This window comes from Ziziphus jujuba, chromosome 1 (assembly GCF_031755915.1).
Source record: "Ziziphus jujuba cultivar Dongzao chromosome 1, ASM3175591v1".
In the NCBI taxonomy this organism is placed as follows: domain Eukaryota; kingdom Viridiplantae; phylum Streptophyta; class Magnoliopsida; order Rosales; family Rhamnaceae; genus Ziziphus; species Ziziphus jujuba.
The window spans coordinates 4,371,026-4,392,392 of NC_083379.1; the positions used below are offsets into that span (position 1 = coordinate 4,371,026).

The following is a 21,367-nucleotide window of genomic DNA, read 5'->3' on the forward strand; positions in this document are numbered from 1 at the left end:
AAATTTAATATTTTTTTTTTTTTCAAAACAGACTCATTATTAAAATTTATATTTCGAATCAAGTGCCATAGAAACAAAGGAGAAAACAATCCTTACTGAAAAAAAATGAAAAAGGGTTTTTGCAAAAAATAATTAAATAAATAAAATGAAAAAAAAAGAAAAAGAAAAAGGGTAAAATAAGTGTAGGTGTTGCTTTCATCTGAGTGGGGCCTTTAATTAAATTCAAGGGGTTTCGTTGTTGGGTTCTAATTAAGTAATTGATGAATTAATGTTAGCTAGAAAGAAGGTTCAATGAAAGGCCACGGTCCCCGTAGCTCAGTTGGTTAGAGCGCTGGTCTTATGAGCCGGAGGTCGCGAGTTCGAGCCTCACCGGGACCAAACAAATGATTAGTTCTTTAAATACTATTTATATATACTAAAAAAATAATAATAATAAATAATATCCTAGTAAAAATTTTTTCAGCAGTTGGGGAAAAAAAAAAAAAATCATAAATGGATCATGACGTTTATCAAATAAAAGACTCAACGGTAATATATATATATATATATATATATATTTTCTGATCGTTTGATAAAATAAAAATCAAGAACCAAAATAGTATGGAACTTCCATTAAAAAGAATAATAGTATGGAAGAATTATTAATTTATAATTTTCAAGAAGTACAGAATTTCAACTTATATCAAAAGAAGCAACAAGGCCAATTAATATATAAGGTCATTGTCTCTTGAGTCACTTTTTCTTTTATTGTTTTTTTTTTTTTTTTTTTTTTTTGGTTTTGTTTTTTGGGGTGGAAAATGTTTTTTGAGTCATTGATTATGAATTTGAACCCCATTTCCAATTTAACATATCTATAATTATATTAAAAGAACAAAGCTGCTTCTCTCTGTTAGTAAATATATATAAAAAGCTTTAAAGCTTTTGAATCAATCATTCGTAACAAAAATTGAAACTGAAAACAAAATTACTCTTTTTTTGGTGAAAAAAATTGCTCATATTAAACTAAAGCGAAATGAAAAAGAGAGGAATATATATATATATATATATACACACACACATTACACATAGAATGATTTTGTTGTACGTAATTTAAAAAAAAAAAAAAAAACAATCTCATAATTTTTATAATAAAAAATAAAAAGATAAAAGAAAACTCTTTGTGGACTTGGAACACCAGTACATGGCAGGCAATAAATTCTAAAATCAGCAAAGTCAGACAAAGCAGCTACACGGCAGCCCCTTTAATTGAGTGAGATAGAGACACCTACATATAAATAATTATATATATATATATATATTTATATTTACATTTATATTTATACAAAAATCCATCCATATCTAGAAATACATTCTACCAAACATTGGGTAATATATGGTATGAACTTTTTACACCAGTATATCTCATTTATTTATTAATCTTTATAAAATAGATGAAACGCTTATTTAGTTTTTGGGTGGGGGTCATTTATTCAAAGGTATGAATTACAATATACAGCTACTCGTCTGAAGTTTTGTCTGTCCTCTAGAATGTGCATAACATATTATCAAATATAACCTATGTAAGGTCGGTCGTATATGGACTTTTTCAAAAAATAAAATAAAATAAAATAAAAGGTCATATATGTACATATAATTAAAATTTAACAAGAAGAAAAAGTACTCTCTGATTTTTTATTACAACATAATTTTTATATTTAGATAGAAGCAAAAAGGAGATTGCTAAACTCATATTAGCATAAATTGGTTTTTTTAATATTAGGTTTCAGATTTTTTTATTTGCTATTAGATTATATTTAATGTATTAAAATTTTATTTAGCAAAAATAAATACTATAAATATTTATTGATTATAAATATCATTTTAAATTTTAATAATTTAAAAATTAAAATAAAAAATTTTAATATTAAAAATCTGATTTGAATTAATTGTTAAAAATAAAAAATAAAAACTTTTGCCATTGAAAAGGATAAAATTATATCTACTAACTAACATATGATATGTTAATCTTGCTGAAGAAGAATGCAAATGTTATTTTTCTACCGTATGAAACTTGCGGACACATGACAATGTTTTTTACAAAAATTATCTTCTTTATGTGTATATTCATACTGTATAGATAAAAATATTTATAATATATGTATAAAATTTGCATAGACTAGTATTGGTATATATACTTGTATTTATTAAAAAAAGGTATTAGTATATTTGTAATATTTTATTTATCTTTAAATATTTACGACCAAAAAATTATGTCCCATTTGAAAGCTATCGAATCCACGTCATGGCATCACCATCCAAAACAGAGACCAAAAAAATCACGTGATTATTTTAAACATAACAATAATAATAAAAAAAAAAAATACAGCTTTTTGTTCTATTCTATAAATATAACATTTATGCATTCCAATAAATCAAGAAATAGCAGAAAAAAAAAAAAAAGTATTATAAGGAATAGAAGGCAGCCCATCTAGATCAGACAGCGAAACAGTTGGTTCTGCTGTCGTTGTAGCCTCTCTTTGTTGAACTCTCAAAAAACCCACCAGCAACAAAGTACTTTGCATTGCATTACAATCTGATTATGAGCTGTAGCAGGGCGTTCGTTGAGCCTTTGATTAGGAGAGAGAATGCAAAAAGAAAAAAAAAAATTGATTTTTATATGATATTTTCTTTGTTTGTGAAATGATAAATATATCATACAACATGTTGGACATCTTACAGGGGAAAAAAAGCCTGGTCATGGGCCATGGCAATCCACATTCCACACCCACCTTTTATTCTATCCTCTCTTTCTCTCTCTTACCTCTTCACGCTTTGCTTCTCTCTTACTCCAGCAATTTTCATTTGCCCACTGACTTTTTCCTCCTAAATCTTCAAACAACCCATTTGCTGAAAGAGAGTGTCTCTACTGGACCATTTGAAACTTCTTCTGTGGTAAGGCTTGTATGCGTGCGTATGTCATCCTTTTCTTTCTTCTTCTTCTTCTTTTGTTTTTCCTTTGATTTTTTTTTTTTTTGGGAAGAAAAATTTTTACTTTCTTTTTGTTATGTGGTTGTTTACCTACATTTATGACTTGGACATTTGTTGATCTGGGGAGACCCATTTGTTTTTCTGGGAGATAGGTGTAGGATCTCTACTGGATCAAGCAGATATTTTTGTAAACCTGTTTACATTTTCTCTGATCAAGCTTATTTTTTAACTTTTTATTTGTCCTTTTGTTTTACTAGGTCACTTTGTAGAGGAGGGCATGCACTACAGTTGAGTTTTTGAGTAACCCAACAGTTGTTTGTAAATGCAAAGATTAAGCTTCCAGATTATTTTGTAAAAATTTTGATACGTTTTTGATGTAGAGGTTCTCTGACTTGATATTGTTCCTAATGTAAACTCTCAGTTGCTTTTTTTTTTTTTTTTCCTGTCATTCTGTGTTGACTAATTGGTAGGAATTGTTCTGTTATATGATATAGTAGCCCGTTTAAGTTTCGTTAGTAACTGTTGGATTAATTTTCTGGAAAATTGGAGCTACAAATTTTTGGCATGTTTTGCAATCTTTCTTCTCTGCTCAAGGTTGATCTTGACAATATTTGAATTGCATTACTGTCAGGGTTATGTTATTGCTAAGTTTGGATAGAGACTCTTAAATCCAGAAATGGGTTCGGGGAATTGGATTAAGACGATAATCAGATTAAAGAAAACGAAGATTGGCAGTTCAAAGAAAGGGAAGAAGGTACTACAGATCACTTTGAACTTTTTCCGTTACTCTGTTAACCATCCTATGCACTGTATAAATTGAAAGAATGTTGAATTAATTTAACCTTGATTATTGAAAATTCAATTGCTGCCATTAATTGTCCGCATAATCCATTTTCATGCTATCTTTTATACGGCTGCTAAACCACCCATCCATCCCACAATATTAACTCCTTGCATGATTGTTTTTCTATTTTGTTTTCTCGCCTTTAGTATGTGCTGTTATTGTTCTTCGCTAAACATGGTCAGTGATCTTAGCATACTATTGTCAAAATTGAAAATTGTATGTGTTTTTATACAATTATATCTCTGTTCCTTAAAAGTTAACATTGAAATTGGATTTAGGAAGTAGGAGTCTTAAAGGTTTAAGATATAATCTACTGTTCTGTAGGAAGGTGAATCTAAAAATTGTTGTTGGTATCACAATGCTCTCTCTCATATTTTCTTGTAATCTATCCCCTAAAATTGAATAACTATCCACAGAAGGGACTGCGAAGTTTTGCCAATGGTGGTACTTGTGGAACTAATGGTTGCCTTGATATGCCAATCGAGGATATAGCTGCAACTAGAATTCAAACAGCCTTTCGTGCATATATGGTATGCCAACTTATGGATTTTGTTTACAAATGCCTTATAATATAAACTCCAAGATCAATTTTGCTTGTTGACTGGAAATTCTATGGAATTGTGTTATGTACGTCTGGTTTTGTGTTGTGCATTTTTATGCAAGATCTGGCGATTCATTTTATACAGGTGCAGGCTGACACCCACACGGCAAAAATGTAATCACATGCAAAACAAATGCACACACTCAGACAGAGTTCACATGTTTCAATATATTGAAAGTATATATGTCGCTAGCACCTGATTTGATTAACAAAAACATGAAAGCACGGTAAGAGGTATGAGTAATGTAAATGAACTTAGAATGGCATCCTAAATTTTTGTTAGGTAAGATTTGATTGCTTAAACTGGTGAGTGGTAAACCAATTGGTTTCCGTGGGGACGGACTAGTGGTTTATCCACTTCTCCTTGTAGGCTAAGGTCCTGGGCTCCAAATCCTTACACATTTATAACTGGTTACCAATTTTTTGGATCTTGGTGAGTTAGACAAGAGAAAGTTCATTACACACCAACTTTAATGTTTTCTTACATGTTAAAAGATTGAGTTTAGTTGCGTTACACTTCTCTATCTGGCCATAAATCCAGCTTTACTTGACAAATCCACCATCCCTACTTGTGGATTGTCAGTTGGCCAATATGCTGTTAATCCCTAATTGTGGATTGCCAATTGGCCGTTACATGGTACTTGGACATACATGAACCACATCATAAGTCTTTTTTGACAGACATAGACTTTATCAACTCCGTAAAGTTATTTTCAAATTCATTCAACGAGATGATGTATGGAATTTATTAACATGCAATTTTCTGTTATGCTGGTGCTTGTATCATAATGATTTACTTTTCTCCATTTCAGGCTAGGAAAGCTTTACGTCGATTAAGAGGGACAGTAAGATTACAAGCCCTGAAACAAGGTTACCCTGTTCACAAACAAGCTACGACTACATTGGGCCATCTACATTCATGGTGCAAGATACAGGCCCAGATTAGAGCTCGCCGACTCTGTATGGTAACAGAGGGGCGAATCAAACAGAAGAAACAAGAGAATCAACTAAAGCTTGAGGCAAGGTTACATGGTCTAGAGGTAGGATCACCTGCACTGAAATTTAAGTTTCTTAATTGTGTTTTCAGCTGAAGCTGTCTCCCTATGTACTATTTCATCTGTATCTGTGGTAGATGATTTCATATGGTCCAAACATACGATATTTACTTTTTATCCATAAGCATGTCCAATTCTATCTTCTTTGTTTAACACTAGCTTGTCAAAGAGAGGAGAGAGGAATGGGGAGGATTATGACTAGATTTCAGCGTTTGGATGCATGACTACCTAGAATCCACTCATAGCTTTAGTACTTTGTCATCCCAATTTCCTTTATGTGTTTCTTTGGGATCTGCTAGCTGATTTTTTGAGAACTGTTGTTCTTTTTGTGCATGTTTTGTCTCTAGCATCTTGTTTTCAGAAAGCTTTTGCTGATCTTAAATTCATAGTTTTTCTGAAACTGCTATCTTCAACAAATCAAGAAGTGAAATCTATTCTGCTGTTACATAACACTTTTTATGGGTGACAGGTGGAGTGGTGTGGTGGGGCTGAAACAATGGATGAAATTCTTGGAAGGATATATCAAAGAGAAGAAGCAGCAGTTAAAAGAGAGCGGGCTATGGCATATGCTTTTTCTCATCAGGTTTGTTATTCTCACAAGTAATATTCAATTACTTTGACCATGAATCCAATCTTAAAATCACCGTATTAAGTTTAATGCAGTGGAGGGCAAACTGTAGTCAGAGCCAAGGGTTGGGTAGTGATGAACTTGGCAAAGCTAATTGGGGTTGGAGCTGGAAGGAACGTTGGATTGCTGCTCGTCCGTGGGAAAGCCGTGTCCCTACTAAGTTCATTAGCCCAAAAAAAGTGAAAAGCAAGCAGGACACCAAAGTTGGGAAAACGGTGAATTCACCATCACCAAAAACTCCAACACCAAAAGCTCCAACTCCGGTTAAGGTTCCTTCATCAAATGGGAAAAGAACTATGAAGCCCCGGAGATTATCTTTCCCATCTTCTGAAAAGTCACTTGCAGTTGAAGGAAACACTAAAACAGAAGAGGCTAACACCAAGAAAGAAGAATTGGTGTCTTAGTTACGAGCCAATGCCAAGGAGTCATTAAAATTAATGTCCATCCAATTTTATCAGTTGAAACCACAGACAGTGAGGGAAGAGCCATTCTTTATTAATGTACTTCTGATTATGTAAATGATCTTGTGTGAAAGTTAACATGCTTTCGGCGTGAAATGGAGAATAATAGAAGAGGCCCGGTTTTGGGATTGGCCACCAGGTCATCCTTCTATTTTCTTTTTCTTTCCACTTTTATTTTTCTGTCACGTATATTTTGGAAGAAAAAATATTATTTACAATGTAAATAGATAGTCTATATGTTGGGGGTGATTTTTTGTATTATGCCATTACACATTTTGAGGTGTCGTAAACTTTGATTTTTGAATAACTTTGAAATTTTGACCTCATCGTATTTCCAGCAAACGATTGATTATTGAAATTGCTGTAGCATGCAAAATTTCATTGGTAAACAGAGACTATTTTTTCTTGCATGACAAGGTTTTGTGAAGTTTATTTTTTTGGAGACAAGGTTTTTTGAAGTTTGTTCATAATCCGCAAGAGTTTTTATATGTAATTCTTTATATTCAAAATAAGTTTGATTATTTATCAAACCAAAATCCAAACGGAGGAAACTGCCAAAATATTATCACATCCGACGCATTTTTCAGCGAACAGACCTATGGACAACAATCAACTCCTCATTTAGTCTGCAGTTATGAATTTGTAAATTTAATATAAATTATATATAAATATGAATAAATATATATATATATATATTTTTCCACGTTGTACACGTTGTATCCTCGAAATAACAAACATAAGAGGGTCATTTCCGTTTTTACTCATATTTGTGTGCTTTGCAGATCTCCGGAGAGTCTCTGAACCAATAGCCGTACACTGTACATTGAAACTCTTTTAAAGAGCTGGAGAGAGTTAAATTTTTGTTAATGTGTAAATGAATAGTACTATAGAAAAAGGAAATACAGTTGGTTTAGATGATTCTCATTGTAAGGTTTTCTCTGAAGGGTGGCTTTCAAGGGGTTCAATAATTGCACTTTATCTTTCTCTTTCTTTTGCAGGACTAGGATAGTGTCCCCACTTTATAACGAAAATGCAGGTTCCAACTTCTAACACCAACAAGAAGAGTGTGGTAGCTCAGTTGGTACAAGTACCACCATCTACGTTAATTACGCTGGGTTCAAGCTACCGAGGAGGCAAGGGTTGCCTGGAAGTGTAGCCAAAAAAAAAAACTTCCAACACCAACTAGGATTCTACTAAATCTTAAACAAATCAACCAACTAAAAACATCTCTCACCTACTGATTGAAAAGCTTCCCCATCTAATTAAACATTCCTCTTTCAGACCATTCTCATTCAATTTGAGCCACTGCAACTTTTCTTTCTTCCCCGAAATTGTAAGACCCTCTATGAATGAATTAGCCAGGTTGCCATTGTCCCAAGAAGCACATATATATAATATAATATACAACATGAACTTTTTCTTTGTTGGGGACAATTATTTGATGTTCTTGGACTCTTATGGATAATTTCTGGTCTGTCCTTGTGTGAGAATAACGGATCTCTACCCTCGTTTCTCTACTATTTGACCAGCTTGTTGGCTCAAATAATAAGAAAAAAATAAATATTACTTTATGTATAAGCACTATTAGGTTCAGTCCTCTCTTTTGCCTAATCTAGTCTAATTAGAACCGTATTTATTTTCTACCCATTATAGAAACCCAAGTAGGCTATAAGACCATAATGAATCTATCACGTCAAGTTCTAGCTCTTGATGTCATAATCCAACTCACTTTTTTATAAACAAAAACATATAGGCAAAAACGAAAAATGTGACCTATCAATTAGCACTGTTCATAGAAAAAAATGACTATTTCAAGATCATATATAAGAAAAACAAATTTGTTGTTTTGTTTGATTTCAAATGCCTGATAGCAACAAAAGGTTCATGTCAAAAGTGTAAAAAAGAAGTTCCATCGATCGCAATAGTAGGATAGGGACATATACTTGCAAATTCTAAAGTAGTAAAGATATCGGAGAGCCTGTTGACAATGACTGAAAAGTTTAATAAAACTGAGTCGAAAACTAAATACAGAAGAAGTAACAATATCATAGTAAACCAGCTTTTCTATATATCCTTCTTCATAGTGAACTTGTATCAGTAAAACAACAACCAAAAAAAAAAAAAAAAAAATGACAAGAACAAAAACAAAAAAGAACCTGGAGTTTCCTGAACCATCATATAAGACAAAGACCGCATGAAAAATATTAAACTTTTCAAAGGGTATCAATTTAGCTGAAAGAGAGAACAAGTAAAAATGTGATATGAGGTTCTGTTCTCAATAGTGGGATTGATGGTGAAAATTAGATCCCCAAGAATCCACCTGAGAATCCTATGCTGGAAACTGAGTGAGAAGTTGGTGATTGAGTTTGTCCATGGTCATTAATGGACATTGGAGGATCAGTCCAAGCATGAAGTGGGAGCAAGTTACTGGAATGAAGGGGTCCCCTCTTAGTAAACAAGTGGTGTTGTTGGCTTAGAACTGGCTGTTGCGGTGAAATAGCCGAGGAGGGGTCGAAGAAAGACCCATCTCTTTCAACCCCTGCATTGTTAGAATTCCAATCTATCAGACCCTGAAACTGACCACCCATTACACTTGCATTCAAGTCATCGAGCGCTAGTTCACCTGAATCAATGGGACTCGAAAGGTGGACATCAAAAACTGGAGCTTTCAAGGGTTGAAGTGAGACACAGAGATCTTGTATTGAATTCTCTTCAGGTGGGTAGTCTTGGAATTGGTTGGAAGATGACGGTGTAGAACCAGAAATTGAGAAATTGCTTGGGTGCTGATAAATACTCTGTTTCCCCAGGTGCTTTGTGCGTGGAATAGAGTCGTCGACGTTCAAAGAGTCAAGATTTTCGGTGCGTTGCTCAGCAAGAGCTTCAATGGCTGCCTTGGCCTTGTCGATGAGCCAATCGATGGCTTTACTTGGTCGATCAAAGCCAAGTCGGTCTTGAACATCATAGAACTGTATAGCAGTATGAGCTGACAGACGGACTCGCCTGTCTCTGGGACCTTTTGAAGTGCGTACCTTGCTGTGGCGGTCTTTTCGTCCAATGGATCGGATTATTCGACCTCCATTAACTTGTAAACCTTCTCCTGCTTCATTCTCTAACCTCAATTTCGAAAATGGGTGGTTTTGGTAAAGCTCATTCTCTTTAAGTCTCCCCGATCTTGTAGAACAACATCTTTTCCTACTAGAATTTGCTCTGTCATCTTGAAATAGTTTACCACGCATTGCTCCTGAAAGTGGGGATTGAACATGCTGACAATCAGTGAGAATCTTGTGCTTCTTTTGTCCTAGTTCATCCTCGTCCTCCTCCTCCTCCTCATTATCTTCCTCTTCTCCTTGATGATCTTCATCTTCTGTCTCTCTTTTCTCATCTTTATAATCTCTAGCTTGTAACATCTGGGTAGCACAATTATCTAGCAGATAAGTCACCAGAATAAAACAGATTTTGAAGGCTAGGATCTCTCTAATATGATTTTTTTAACAGGACAAGAACTGTGAACTAGCCAAAGGTTCTTACTCGAGGAAATGGGAGAGGAGAGAGGTTAGTAGGAAACTTGAAAAGGGTTCCAAACAAACAGATGAAGTAATAAAGAAAACCTGGAAAATGAGCAAGGGTGTGAAATTAATGCAGAATGGTTGGATTGCCGTGCTTTCCAAACAGGAAGTGGCGCCAACTTAAAATCTTTTTCCTACTGACTCTGAGATGATAGTGTGGTTGCCATAATGGGTTTGGTTTGAATTGTGTGGGACTTTGTGAGAGAAATTTTCTGAGTTAGTTTGGTATGACAAAGCCGGTTACAAGTAACAAACCAATAGAGTAACGTTTGATGGTAAAGATTCCTCAAACGAAAGGGACAGTTTGAATTAAGGGAGGTGGGTTACTTTGATTTTCTCGGGAGAAGGTCCTTTTGCATGCTCATCATGTCGGCCTCTTCGCCCTCAACGGCCAGGCACATCACCTTTTCAATGGGACCCTCCTTGCCTCTGGGTACTTGAATTTATATTTACTCTAACTCTCTGAAACCCCCTCTCTTTGATAATGTCCTGCATTTTCTGCTTAAATTAAATACTCTTCTTGTGATTTCATTTATAAGATTAGGGAAATTAAGACCATCATACATGAAGACGAGCAAACTTGATGAGCATGTGTTACCAATACACATGGACAATGGACATATGTAAAAGATTATGTAAGAAAGCATAGGATTTTGTCTAAACTGGATAAGATACCATGGGGAAGTTTAAGTCTATTTTTGTTTGAGGAAAGAGATAGAAATGGAATTGAATAGGAAGTGTTTGATGTTACGAGTTGAGAATGAGGAGAAGGCAGAAAAGCATGAAGCGTGTGTGGAATGTGAACGAATCAATGTTTGGTAGGGACAGACACAAATGAGCAACAAACAAGTTTGAAAAAGGAAAGTAGTTGGTATTCCCTTCTCATTATGGAAGATGGTAATTTGCCAATATGGCATTGCATATGGGGGAGCCCAGTGCCCGTATTGTTTGGTCTCACTCTCAACCTTGTTTGTATTCATTTAGTCCCATTTTTCTACTCAATAAAAGTTAGTGGTTAAAATTTCACATTAATCTTATCTAATCTAGTTATTATTGATGTAAAGTTTTTTTTTTATTTTTTTATTTTTTATCTATCTATTTATTGGTCATTATTCTTTTTTTTTTATTTTTTTTTTAACACCTAAATTTATACGCCTTAAATATGACTATACGATGTATAGTACCACGTCATATGTTCGATTAGACATGTGAGAAAAAAAATAATCTCTTTCTTATATCATTGACATTCATTTGGCTAAAACATCTTAAGAACCATATTTCTAACCTTTTCTATTTTTTTTTTCCAAATAAATTATGGGGGTTACCATCTTATTTAATAATTATAAACTAAAAACTTTTTTTGGTAATGACAATAGGGAGACCATAAAATTATAAAATTTATTCTATCATTTAGGAAAAAGAAAAAAGAAAAATTTTGACAACCCTGAAATTTTAGAATGTTGGCCATTTTGTTTCCTTATACATGACCTTGTTGGAAAGACAAGACACGAGGAAAATATAAAATCGTAGAAATATGTTGTACGACTGGCTCAGCTCGTAGCTTGTGCACAATAAAGTCTTACCACCAACCGCAGCACAATAGTGTATGCAAACTAGGAAGGAAAGCTACGATTGTGGGTCGTCGCGTGGCATCCAGATTATGGCAATCTGGTTCGTATAGCCAATAGCCATCCATTTTCCATGATGTTTGTTTATTAGCCAACTCAAAACCCTCCAACTAAACTAATATTATTCTCTAATTTATTAGAGTAATTGAGCGGTATGATGTACCAATTAACCTCATGATTTCACTTTTGAGAAGGCTAGCAATATCACTGCCTTCTACAGCACCACCACCACTCTTCAAACTCATGGACTCCGCCAGTTCCTTTGGAGGCTCACAGAGACTCATGGCCTTGGCCCACCAGCTCCGCTTCTACAAGCCCCCGCCCTCTCCACTTGACGACGATTTCGACGACCTGGGCCTTGAAGATTCGGGTGGGAAGGTTGTTTCCCAAGTGGGTTTTGTGGAATCGGCTACCCCAGTTGCTCAAGACCCAGAAAGATTCAGACCCAAGAAAGCCGCTGTTTTGGTATGTCTCTTTGAAGGGGATGCTGGGGATCTGCGAGTCATACTTACCAAGCGCTCTTCGAGGCTGAATACTCACTCTGGTTGATTCAGTTGCAGACAACTCAATTTTCTATTTTTTATTTTTCATTTTTGAGAAAATTGAGGAAAATAAGATGAATGGTGGTGATACGTATTGATGGGAGTGGTTTGGATTGGCTGTCTGGATTGAATGGGGTGAATTTGTATTGCAGGTGAAATTGCATTGCCAGGTGGGAAAGCAGACGAGGGGGATAAGGATGATGGAGATACGGCAACAAGGGAGGCGAAAGAGGAAATTGGTTTGGATCCTTCGCTGGTGAATATCGTGACTGTTCTTGAACCTTTCTTGTCTAAGGTATTAATTCTAAATTCCTGTTTTTTTTTTTTTTTTTTTTTTTTTTTTTCGATTGTTCAAATTGTCGTTCATAATCATACGGTGAACGTTTTGTCTTTGATAGTGCCCATCTTTGAACAAATGGGTTGGGAACTCCAAACTTGGTTGGGAAAGTTAAAAAGAATTGATGAATAAATTCTCTTGAGGTTGCTGACCAAAACTAAAAAGGGGGGAAAAATTGTTTTGTATTGGAGTTGCTTGTTTGAAACCTCCATGAGACAAGTGAAAAGTCATGCCCTTTTCATCTGATTACATGTAAAATATAAAATATAATTTGTATTGCTTATTGTAAGGTTCTGGTTCATAGGAAAATAAAACAACTAAGCTCATGGTTAAATGGAGGGGTTCATACGGATTGTATGACCAAAGAGTCGAACAAGATTTGTTTACATGTAAGGTGTAGAAAATATGGTTATTTGTTCCCAAAAAGTGGGTCACCTGCAAACTCTGTTGTTAACTGAAGATATGAAAAAATCTTTTGCAGGACTTCTCCTTATTAGCCATCTATATTCCAACTCTTTCCCTCTTCTTCTTGAGTCTGTCAGCTTTGATCATGAAACAAATAGAATTACAGAAGTATGCCAAATGTTAGTTCCGCAGATTTGACTTCAGAGGAACAAATAATGAGTGTTGAACAACATTTGGACCTGCATGCATAGTAATAATGCTCATGAAGGAAAGGGGAAGTATGATGATGGTCAGTTATAAGAAGAGCTAGCTTGGCATATGCACGACCCATGAGCTTCTTTTTTTTTTTTTTTTTTTTTTTTCATGTCATGTTTGTGTTAATCAGCTTTACTACCTGCACATCTTATTTGGATGAACATACACAGATAAGTTCTTAAAAGGTCAGCAACAGGCATATAACAGCAGGATGAATGGCTAAAAAATGTTTTGGTTAAGAATGAGAAATACGAGTGAGGAGCCTTTATAGCAGGAAAGGAAAAAGAAGCGAAATTTAAAATTACTGATTTGCTCCTTATTGAGTATTGACTTTGTTTCTAGCCCCTTTTATTGGTTTTTGGTTGACTGCTGTATAATTATATATAATCCTCAGTTAGCTAGTGCTTGATTTTCGGGAAGTTATGTTGTAACAGCCTTTTGTTATCGTCTCTCTGTTTGGCTTCAGTCATGACCTTTATATGAGGTAACGCAAATCTTAAAGCCTCCTTTACCAAGTTGCAAAGCTTGTGAGATCTGTTTGGATAGACTTATCCTCTAATGGTTTCATAGCAGTGTTCATGGGTGTGCTCAAGGAAATATATCTAAAACTTCTCAAGCTCGATTCAAGGCTCATGTATCTATTTTGTTGGGGATTTCTAATTTAATTGGAGTAGCTTCTAAATGGTGGTTGTAGCCTGAATGTTGAGCCTCAATTGATTAATTGAAATAAAATATATATATATATATATATATCTTAAACCTGCCTTTTGTTAGAAAGTAGTCAATTTCATAATTGATTTTTAGAATTATGCTTATTCTTGAATAACCAAATTATGTTTCTGCATGGTTTGATTTATTTGCATAGTGATATGGGCTGAAGTTTTGTATATTACATGGCTTACTGGATTCTGTTGATTCTGTATATACTTCTGCTTTGTTGAGTTCCAAGTCAGTAACATGTATGCCAAGCTGTGGGGTTAGACTTCAGGATAAAAAAGCGAAAAAGAGAACTGGTTTCCTATGGCTGATAATAGCCATACTAAAATCATTATTCATAGCAATTGCTTTCCTCGATAACTACAGAAATTGCATGAGATTATCATAGCATAAGTTCGAATTTAGCTGAATGTGATTAATTGTCTTGTATAATGTAGATGAAGCAATTGATATTCTGTGCAGCACCTACTTAGAGTTGTTCCAGTCATTGGCATACTTACTGATAAGAAAGCATTCAAGCCTGCTCCAAATCCTGCCGAAGTAGAAGCAGTATTTGATGCTCCGTTGGAAATGTTCATCAAGGTCCTTCCTATTAATTTCATTTCGCCCTAATTTCCTTGTCAATGTGCTTGAGTTTCTAAAATTCTGTGCATAAATATTTGATTCAGGATGAAAACCGGAGAGCGGAGGAGAGAGAGTGGTTGGGGAACCAGTATCTAATTCATTTCTTTGACTATAAATCTGAGAATAAAAAGTACGTAATATGGGGTTTAACCGCTGGGATCTTAATTAGGGCTGCATCAATTGTATACCAACGGCCACCACCTTTTCTAGAGCAGAATCCTATTTTCAAGGTTCCACGAGTCCTAGAGAAGGATACTGTATTGCCTTAAATTCTTGGAAATGTCGTTGGTTTTGTAATCTAAATAGTCATCCTTTTTGAAATGATATTTACCTCAAAGTACACCTACTGAATTGGTATTATTTGTAATTCTACACATAAAAAATGTTTAAATATGAAAAAAAAAAAAAATGGTTAAAACGTAGATTTATATGCTTATAAACTGAAGACTCTGAAAATGTCAAGAGCTAAGGACGTAGCCGGCATCAAGCATCAAATAGATCTTGGCTGTGAATAAATTGTGAGAACAGGCCCTTTGGAGCTCAGAAGTGCTGTCTTAGACTCTCAGCTGGTCTGTCTGTCTTTCTTTTTCAACTTAATTGGAAATCTTTCTTGTATTTAATTCTTTCCCCTTTTTTTTTTTTTTTTCGTTCTGTTTTTCTTCAATCTTCTCTTGCTAGGCGTTAGGCACTCAGGGTGTTCCTGCAGAAACGGTTTTTTCATTTCTTTGTATATCTATTGTATTTGGTTTTCAATGGTAGAGTTGTCTCAATTGCAGAGTTATAACCGGACCTGGACCGGGCTATAACGAGTTCATGGACTACTTTTCCTTTTCTTTTTTTTTTCTTTTTTAATTAGAAAAAACAGAAATCTTTGTCCTATGTTTCGTTTATTTTGAGCTGTCCTCTGTGATTCTGAAACTGATAATGCACTACATCAAAAAGTGCTAAATATAGTTTGGTTGTTTCTTACCCATCAAACCATGCGAGGGTGTGCGAGAGTGAGACTGTAAGCCTGCAAGATGTTCATGCATAATCACGAAACTGTGAACGAGTGCAGTGCACATGTATGATGTATCTTTTAATTCATTTAACTTTAAATTATGGTAACAAAAAATAAAAGTAAAAAATAAAAAAGAGGAAAAGAAACAACAAAAGAGCCAAGATTGGTTTTCGGATTTATGTCCCTATAATCTAATGCCAGTTTAGCCCATGAAGGTGCATTTGAATTATAGGTATGATCGGCAATTTATTAGGATAAATAACATTTTAACTTGACGAAAGCGGGGTGCAAATTAAAATAAGAAAAACGTGTGTAATATTTTATGTCTACGGACTATGGACTGTCAAATTTTGGAAATGGGTTGTGAGTTATTGACATCAACATCCCTCGAACTGCAACCAAGTTGACCCACCCACCATTTTAATAGAGACTTGACGCAACACAACGCTCACTGAACACGATTACAAAAACTGAATAATGGGTTCGAGCTCCAACGGCCTTGGAGCATGGGGAGGATCACAGCGTCTTCAGGCCATGGCTTTGCATTTCCGTCAGCAGAAAGCGCCACCTCCACCATCTGCTGCTGCTACTGCTGCTAATGCTCCTAAAAACCGAGCTGCCGTTCTGATATGCCTTTTTCAAGGGGATGATGGAGATCTGCGTGTCATTCTCACCAAACGAGCCTCTACTCTCTCCTCTCACTCTGGTAGGTAACCCGTCCATTTTCTCTTTGGCCCTTCTAAGAATTGTCATAAATGGGTGGTGTTTCCTATTTTTGCAGGTGAAGTTGCACTTCCGGGTGGGAAAGTGGAGGAAGGTGATGAAGATGACGTTGCCACGGCCATTCGAGAGGCTAAGGAGGAGATCGGCTTGGACGCTTGTCTAGTTAATGTTGTTACAGTTCTTGAACCTTTTCACACCAAGGTTAGCTGCTGTCTGTGTTCTTCCATTCTTCCTGACTTCTGTTCTGTTTGCCTACTCCACTTACAACTTCAAAATGTGATTTTATTTTATTTTTTTCCTTTTTCTAGTTCTAGATATGATCTTTTTACTTTTATGTTATTGAAATTGATTTTGTGGCATCTATTTTGCAATTGGATTTACTGTAGTTAGAGCTAAGTCATTGAGAAATCTACCTAAAGCACATATATCTGTTCTAGGAGTTGTGTGTTGAAGAAAAACTCATTATCTGGAAGAGTCAGTTTTGGCTGCCTGGGTTATATTAGGAAATTAATAAACAACAAATTGTTTACTGTAACATGTAAGAATCCACGCTGTTGTATAAAGTAAAAACATTGTCATGCAATTTTATTTTGTATTATTATTATTTTTTTCCCCTTATAACATCATATTCTCTATCCTGCACTGATAAATTCTGAACCAAATTTTAAACATTTCGTATCCACTGCTGTCTGTAATATTCTACATAATGGGAATGCTAGATCATACACTTGGTATAAATTTTAATGCAAGCACATCCATGCCTAGTATATATCTGCCCCCAACTTTACTCAAACATGTATAATTTCATACTAAGAATATGTTTGTTCTACGTTTGAAATAGGCTTCAGAAGTTTCTTAGTGGAGTTGCAAGCTTTGTACTCCGTAGGCTTCCTTTTTCCCTGTTTTTCCTCTTCTCGTTTTTCTAACAGAACTGCCTTCTATTTGCAGCGCGGTATGTTAGTAGTTCCTGTAATTGGCGTACTTTCAGACAGGAAAGCTTTCAATCCATCTCCAAATGCAGCAGAAGTTGAAGAAATATTCGACGCTCCCTTGGAAATATGTCTAAAGGTTTTATGCTCTACCTATTACACCAAAATAAATAAATAAATAAATAAAATAGAAGACCTTCTAAGCTATACAGTGCCAGATCTCACTAAAAGATTCATTTAATAAGTATTTACTTTGTTCTCACTTATTTTGCATGGTGGTGGACATAGGATGAGAACAGAAGAGTAGAGGAGAAAGAGTGGCATGGAGTTAAATATCTATTACATTACTTCGACTATGAAGCAAATAAGAAGAAATTCGTCATATGGGCTTTAACTGCTGGAATTTTGATTATGGCTGCCTCAGTAGTGTACCAAAAGCCACCAGCATTTTCTGAGCGGAGGCCTAAATTCTGGACCGGAGATGCTGCTAGAGAGAGCACCAGTATGCCATAGGTTCAAACAATTCTCATGCATTTTATTATGCTATGTTACAACTTATAAACCATTTATCTTGTATTCTATGTAATGTCTAATGTGAGATGCTTGACATTGAGTAAGACCATAAAAAGTAAATAACATACAAACATTAGATAAGTTTTAAAACAGTAACGATTTTTCAAATAGACCTCTGACCTCTCTATTTCACTCGTAAATGGATTCAACAGCGCAGAGAATTTGATATTAACTACGTCTCCAAATGTTGATACTGCTACAGAAAACTTACTTTGCTTTTTCTTATTCCTATGCCCTATATTCTGAAGGCAAACTGAAAACAACACCTAAAGATCAAAGTCAAGCTTCACAACAAAGTAGTCATTTCAATCAACTATCTATCAGAACAAATAAGGTCATTAGTCTCATGACAAATTTCTTCACAAACAAATAGAATTCAAAATTACAAGTCTTAACATAACTAACCAATATCTCGTTAACCATTCCTTGAGAATCCTTGTGAGTTGTAATATTGTTTGTAAAAGGAACGAACCCCAAAAGATTCATGGAACTAGACGGTGCACCATATGGAACGATAGAGCTCAGTACCCATAGAGCTACTTTGGCTCAAATTCCACGATGTGATAGACCATAATACTTTAATATTAACATAAAGATTCTGCTTATTATAACTCTTGAATTATGCTTGTCCTGAAAACCAGAATAGAGTTATCCAGAATGAAGAAATATTAATACTAAACAGCAATCTGTTACACAAAAATTACGGAGAAAAGGATTTTCAACACCTCCCCTCAACTGAAAACCTCATAGAATTTCTCAATGACAAGTAAACCGGAGTCTATTGACTCTAGAGGGTCTTTCCTAAGACGATGTCTTAAGCAATTAGGGATGACAGTAGCAATATCATCTGCAGTAACTTTATCTCTTCCCTTTAGAGCAGACAAAGCTTTTGCAGCCCTATTTGTTACAATGTCTCCTCTCAATCCATCAACATTCAACTCTGCACAAACCTTTGAGATTTTCACCTTGAGATCATGATCTATTTGAACTGAAGAAAGAGAACTCCTAGCTGATGCAATTTGTTGCTGCAACTTTTCTTGCTCTGCCAAGTAAGAATCCCGGAATTCCTTGGGGTTTCTGTCAAACCGAGATCTCTCCTCCACGATCTTCACTCTAAGCTCTGCATCCCTCACAGTACCTACTTGTGCATGCATTCCAAACCGGTCAAGGAGTTGTGGTCTAAGCTCCCCTTCTTCAGGATTGCCTGAGCCAATTAAAATAAATCTAGCAGGATGCGAAATTGATATACCCTCTCTCTCCACTGTGTTCCAACCAGAGGCAGCAGAATCCAATAAAACATCCACCAAGTGGTCATCCAAAAGGTTAACTTCATCCACATAAAGAATTCCTCTATTAGCTTTCGCAAGAAGGCCTGGTTCAAAGGCCTTGACACCCTCAGTGAGAGCTTTCTCAATGTCAATTGTCCCACAGACTCTATCTTCTGTAGCACCCAATGGCAAATCAACCATGTTAATTTTAGTCATGACAACAGAAAGTTTCTCCCCTTTCATTATATCCTCTCTAACTTCGATGCCCATTGACTCTGGATCTTCAGGATCCGAGTTGTACGGGTCACCAGCAACTACCTGGATTTCAGGAAGCAAATCAACCAAAGACCTGACTGTCGTAGATTTTCCGGTTCCCCTATCACCCATGATCATGACACCCCCAATCTTGGGATCAATCACATTTAGGAGAAGGCAGAGTTTCATCTCATCCTGTCCCACTATAGCAGCAAATGGATATACCGGCCTTTGGCTTTCCTTTGTGGCGAGTTTCTGGGAATGAAAATAATCAAGGGCAAAATCAAATTGATTAACTTTTCTCTTCAAAGCAACTCTTTCTTTTAACAGGCAGATCCAATAATTCAAAACTCATGCAAACAACGATCAGTTGGGAAAAATCCCTTCCAACAATTAACATCAAGAGTGTTCCTCCACATTACTCAAATAAACCCAATAACAATTTCAAAGAAAGGATTTTTCTATGGTAACAGGTTATTTTTATAAACTATACGTTTCTATCATTTCTAACAAACATTATATCATACTTCTTAACAGAAATTGGGATGAAAGGAAACAAAACATATATATATATATATATGTGTGTATATACATGGCGAAGAATAAAACCTGTTCAACAGAGTTGATTTCAGTGGCAACATTGCTAACGGCCACATGGAACTGAGACCTTCCCTTCTTTCCATGAATTCCAATTCCTCCATGTAACCTTTTTCCACAAGTCTGCCCTGCAAAAGTGACATTTTTCCATATGAATCAATAATCTGCTAGTAAACCATATTTTATCTTCACTGAGAACAACCAAAACTCAGCAAAGATTCAAAATTCGAGGACAAATGAACACCAGTAATGAACTGGGTCCATCAGCATCAAGATAATACAGAAGGCAAGAGATAGTGGTGTTGAAAGCTAAGAAAAAACTGCATCCAGAGCTTTGTTGTTTCTTGAGAAATATACCTGGGTTGGAGGATAGAGAAGAAATGGAGATCTTAGGAATAGGAAGAGAAAGGGAACGGCAAGACAAGATAGCTAATGAAGAAGCTCCAAGTACGGACGCCATAGCGTTTTAAGGAAAGCGAGTGGGTGCTAAAGTGAGTGTGGGTCTACTGGACTTGAGACCTTAACATGCTCTCCCAAGGTACCCAAGCTGCGGATAAGAGGATAGATTTCATTCGGATCCCCGATGACATACGCCTCTGCTTTCCTCTATATCATACTCTAATTAAATTATTTATTTGTATAAAAATCTAATTAAATTATTTATTTATATAAAAAATAAACAAATAAATAAAGAAGAATGAATTTTCTTTTTTTTTTTAAAAAGGGAAATAATAAAAAAAGAAAGTTAGCATAATAAATGAATAATCGAAGTTTTATTCGAAAAAAAAAAGAAAAGAAAAGAAAAGAATAATCGAAGTTATTTGGGGTTTGATATTCTATCTTAATTTCCAAAAAAATTAGATTGAAATTTTAAAATTAAAAAAAGGTAAAATATTTATTTTTTAGCTTGAAGGTAAAATATTTCAATTGATGTGAATGTAACTCCTTGTAGATTTGGCCTCTACGAGGTATTGTTTTATTTACTATTTCTATTTAGCCAGCCCCACTATTTCCTTACTATTAAAAAAAAAAACATGTTCTACTATGATAAAAAATCCATTATAAGCATGAAAGCCCGTTGTGACAAAATTATTACTTTATTGATTTTTTTTAGTTTTTATTTATTTCATTAAAGAATGAAGGGAGAATAAAATTTGAAATAATAATAAACCAACTTTTACCACAGATTTGACTAGGAAACAAAATAAATAAATAAATAAATATTTTAAATACAATTTTGAAAGCCAAAAATTAAACTGTTTTATTTTAAACTTTCTAACAATTTATGAAAATCAATAGGTATCAACGTATAAACTCATTCGTATGTAAAATATATATATATATATATATATATATATGTATAAGAGTGTTCAATTTATCGAAACTTTTGAT

General features: G+C 34.9%; 5 protein-coding genes and 1 non-coding gene across 11 annotated transcripts; 4 read left to right on the forward strand and 2 right to left on the reverse strand.

Moving 5' to 3' along the window:
• The first annotated feature begins 303 nt into the window (after positions 1-303).
• Positions 304-378, forward strand: TRNAI-UAU (transfer RNA isoleucine (anticodon UAU)). Its single transcript has one exon. It is a non-coding gene; the product is annotated as a tRNA-Ile (tRNA).
• A 2,148-nt stretch (positions 379-2,526) lies between these two features.
• LOC107410705 (protein IQ-DOMAIN 9) lies at positions 2,527-6,724 on the forward strand. Of its 6 annotated transcripts, XM_016018183.4 has the most exons (7): positions 2,544-2,931; positions 3,225-3,254; positions 3,599-3,721; positions 4,228-4,341; positions 5,225-5,452; positions 5,937-6,050; positions 6,131-6,724. In XM_016018183.4, the coding sequence occupies exons 3-7, from the start codon at positions 3,644-3,646 to the stop codon at positions 6,497-6,499; spliced, it is 903 nt and encodes a 300-aa protein (XP_015873669.3). In that variant the 5' UTR covers positions 2,544-2,931; positions 3,225-3,254; positions 3,599-3,643; the 3' UTR covers positions 6,500-6,724. The 6 variants fall into 6 exon arrangements, with proteins under 6 accessions (XP_060669925.1, XP_015873690.3, XP_015873669.3 ...); XM_016018175.4 differs by lacking the exon at positions 3,225-3,254 and having other exon boundaries at positions 2,547-2,931; XM_025077246.3 differs by lacking the exons at positions 2,544-2,931; positions 3,225-3,254 and adding an exon at positions 3,353-3,376.
• Positions 6,725-8,532: 1,808 nt separating this feature from the next.
• Positions 8,533-11,229, reverse strand: LOC107410484 (transcription factor TCP4). The gene has a single exon (XM_048466816.2). It carries the CDS (start codon positions 9,961-9,963, stop codon positions 8,857-8,859), a length of 1,107 nt encoding a protein of 368 aa, XP_048322773.2. The 5' UTR covers positions 9,964-11,229; the 3' UTR covers positions 8,533-8,856.
• A 431-nt stretch (positions 11,230-11,660) lies between these two features.
• Positions 11,661-14,972, forward strand: LOC107411212 (nudix hydrolase 15, mitochondrial). Its single transcript, XM_016018761.4, has 4 exons — positions 11,661-12,294; positions 12,445-12,587; positions 14,469-14,588; positions 14,675-14,972. The coding sequence occupies exons 1-4, from the start codon at positions 11,925-11,927 to the stop codon at positions 14,897-14,899; spliced, it is 858 nt and encodes a 285-aa protein (XP_015874247.3). The 5' UTR covers positions 11,661-11,924; the 3' UTR covers positions 14,900-14,972.
• Positions 14,973-15,909: 937 nt separating this feature from the next.
• Positions 15,910-17,947, forward strand: LOC107411222 (nudix hydrolase 15, mitochondrial). Its single transcript, XM_016018771.4, has 4 exons — positions 15,910-16,336; positions 16,412-16,554; positions 17,302-17,421; positions 17,571-17,947. Exons 1-4 carry the CDS (start codon positions 16,108-16,110, stop codon positions 17,793-17,795), a joined length of 717 nt encoding a protein of 238 aa, XP_015874257.3. The 5' UTR covers positions 15,910-16,107; the 3' UTR covers positions 17,796-17,947.
• Positions 17,948-18,503: 556 nt separating this feature from the next.
• On the reverse strand, positions 18,504-20,575 carry LOC107411201 (magnesium-chelatase subunit ChlI, chloroplastic). The gene is made up of 3 exons (XM_016018749.4): positions 20,333-20,575; positions 19,988-20,103; positions 18,504-19,633 (listed from the first exon to the last, which is right to left on the reverse strand). The coding sequence occupies exons 1-3, from the start codon at positions 20,433-20,435 to the stop codon at positions 18,587-18,589; spliced, it is 1,266 nt and encodes a 421-aa protein (XP_015874235.3). The 5' UTR covers positions 20,436-20,575; the 3' UTR covers positions 18,504-18,586.
• Positions 20,576-21,367: the final 792 nt, after the last annotated feature.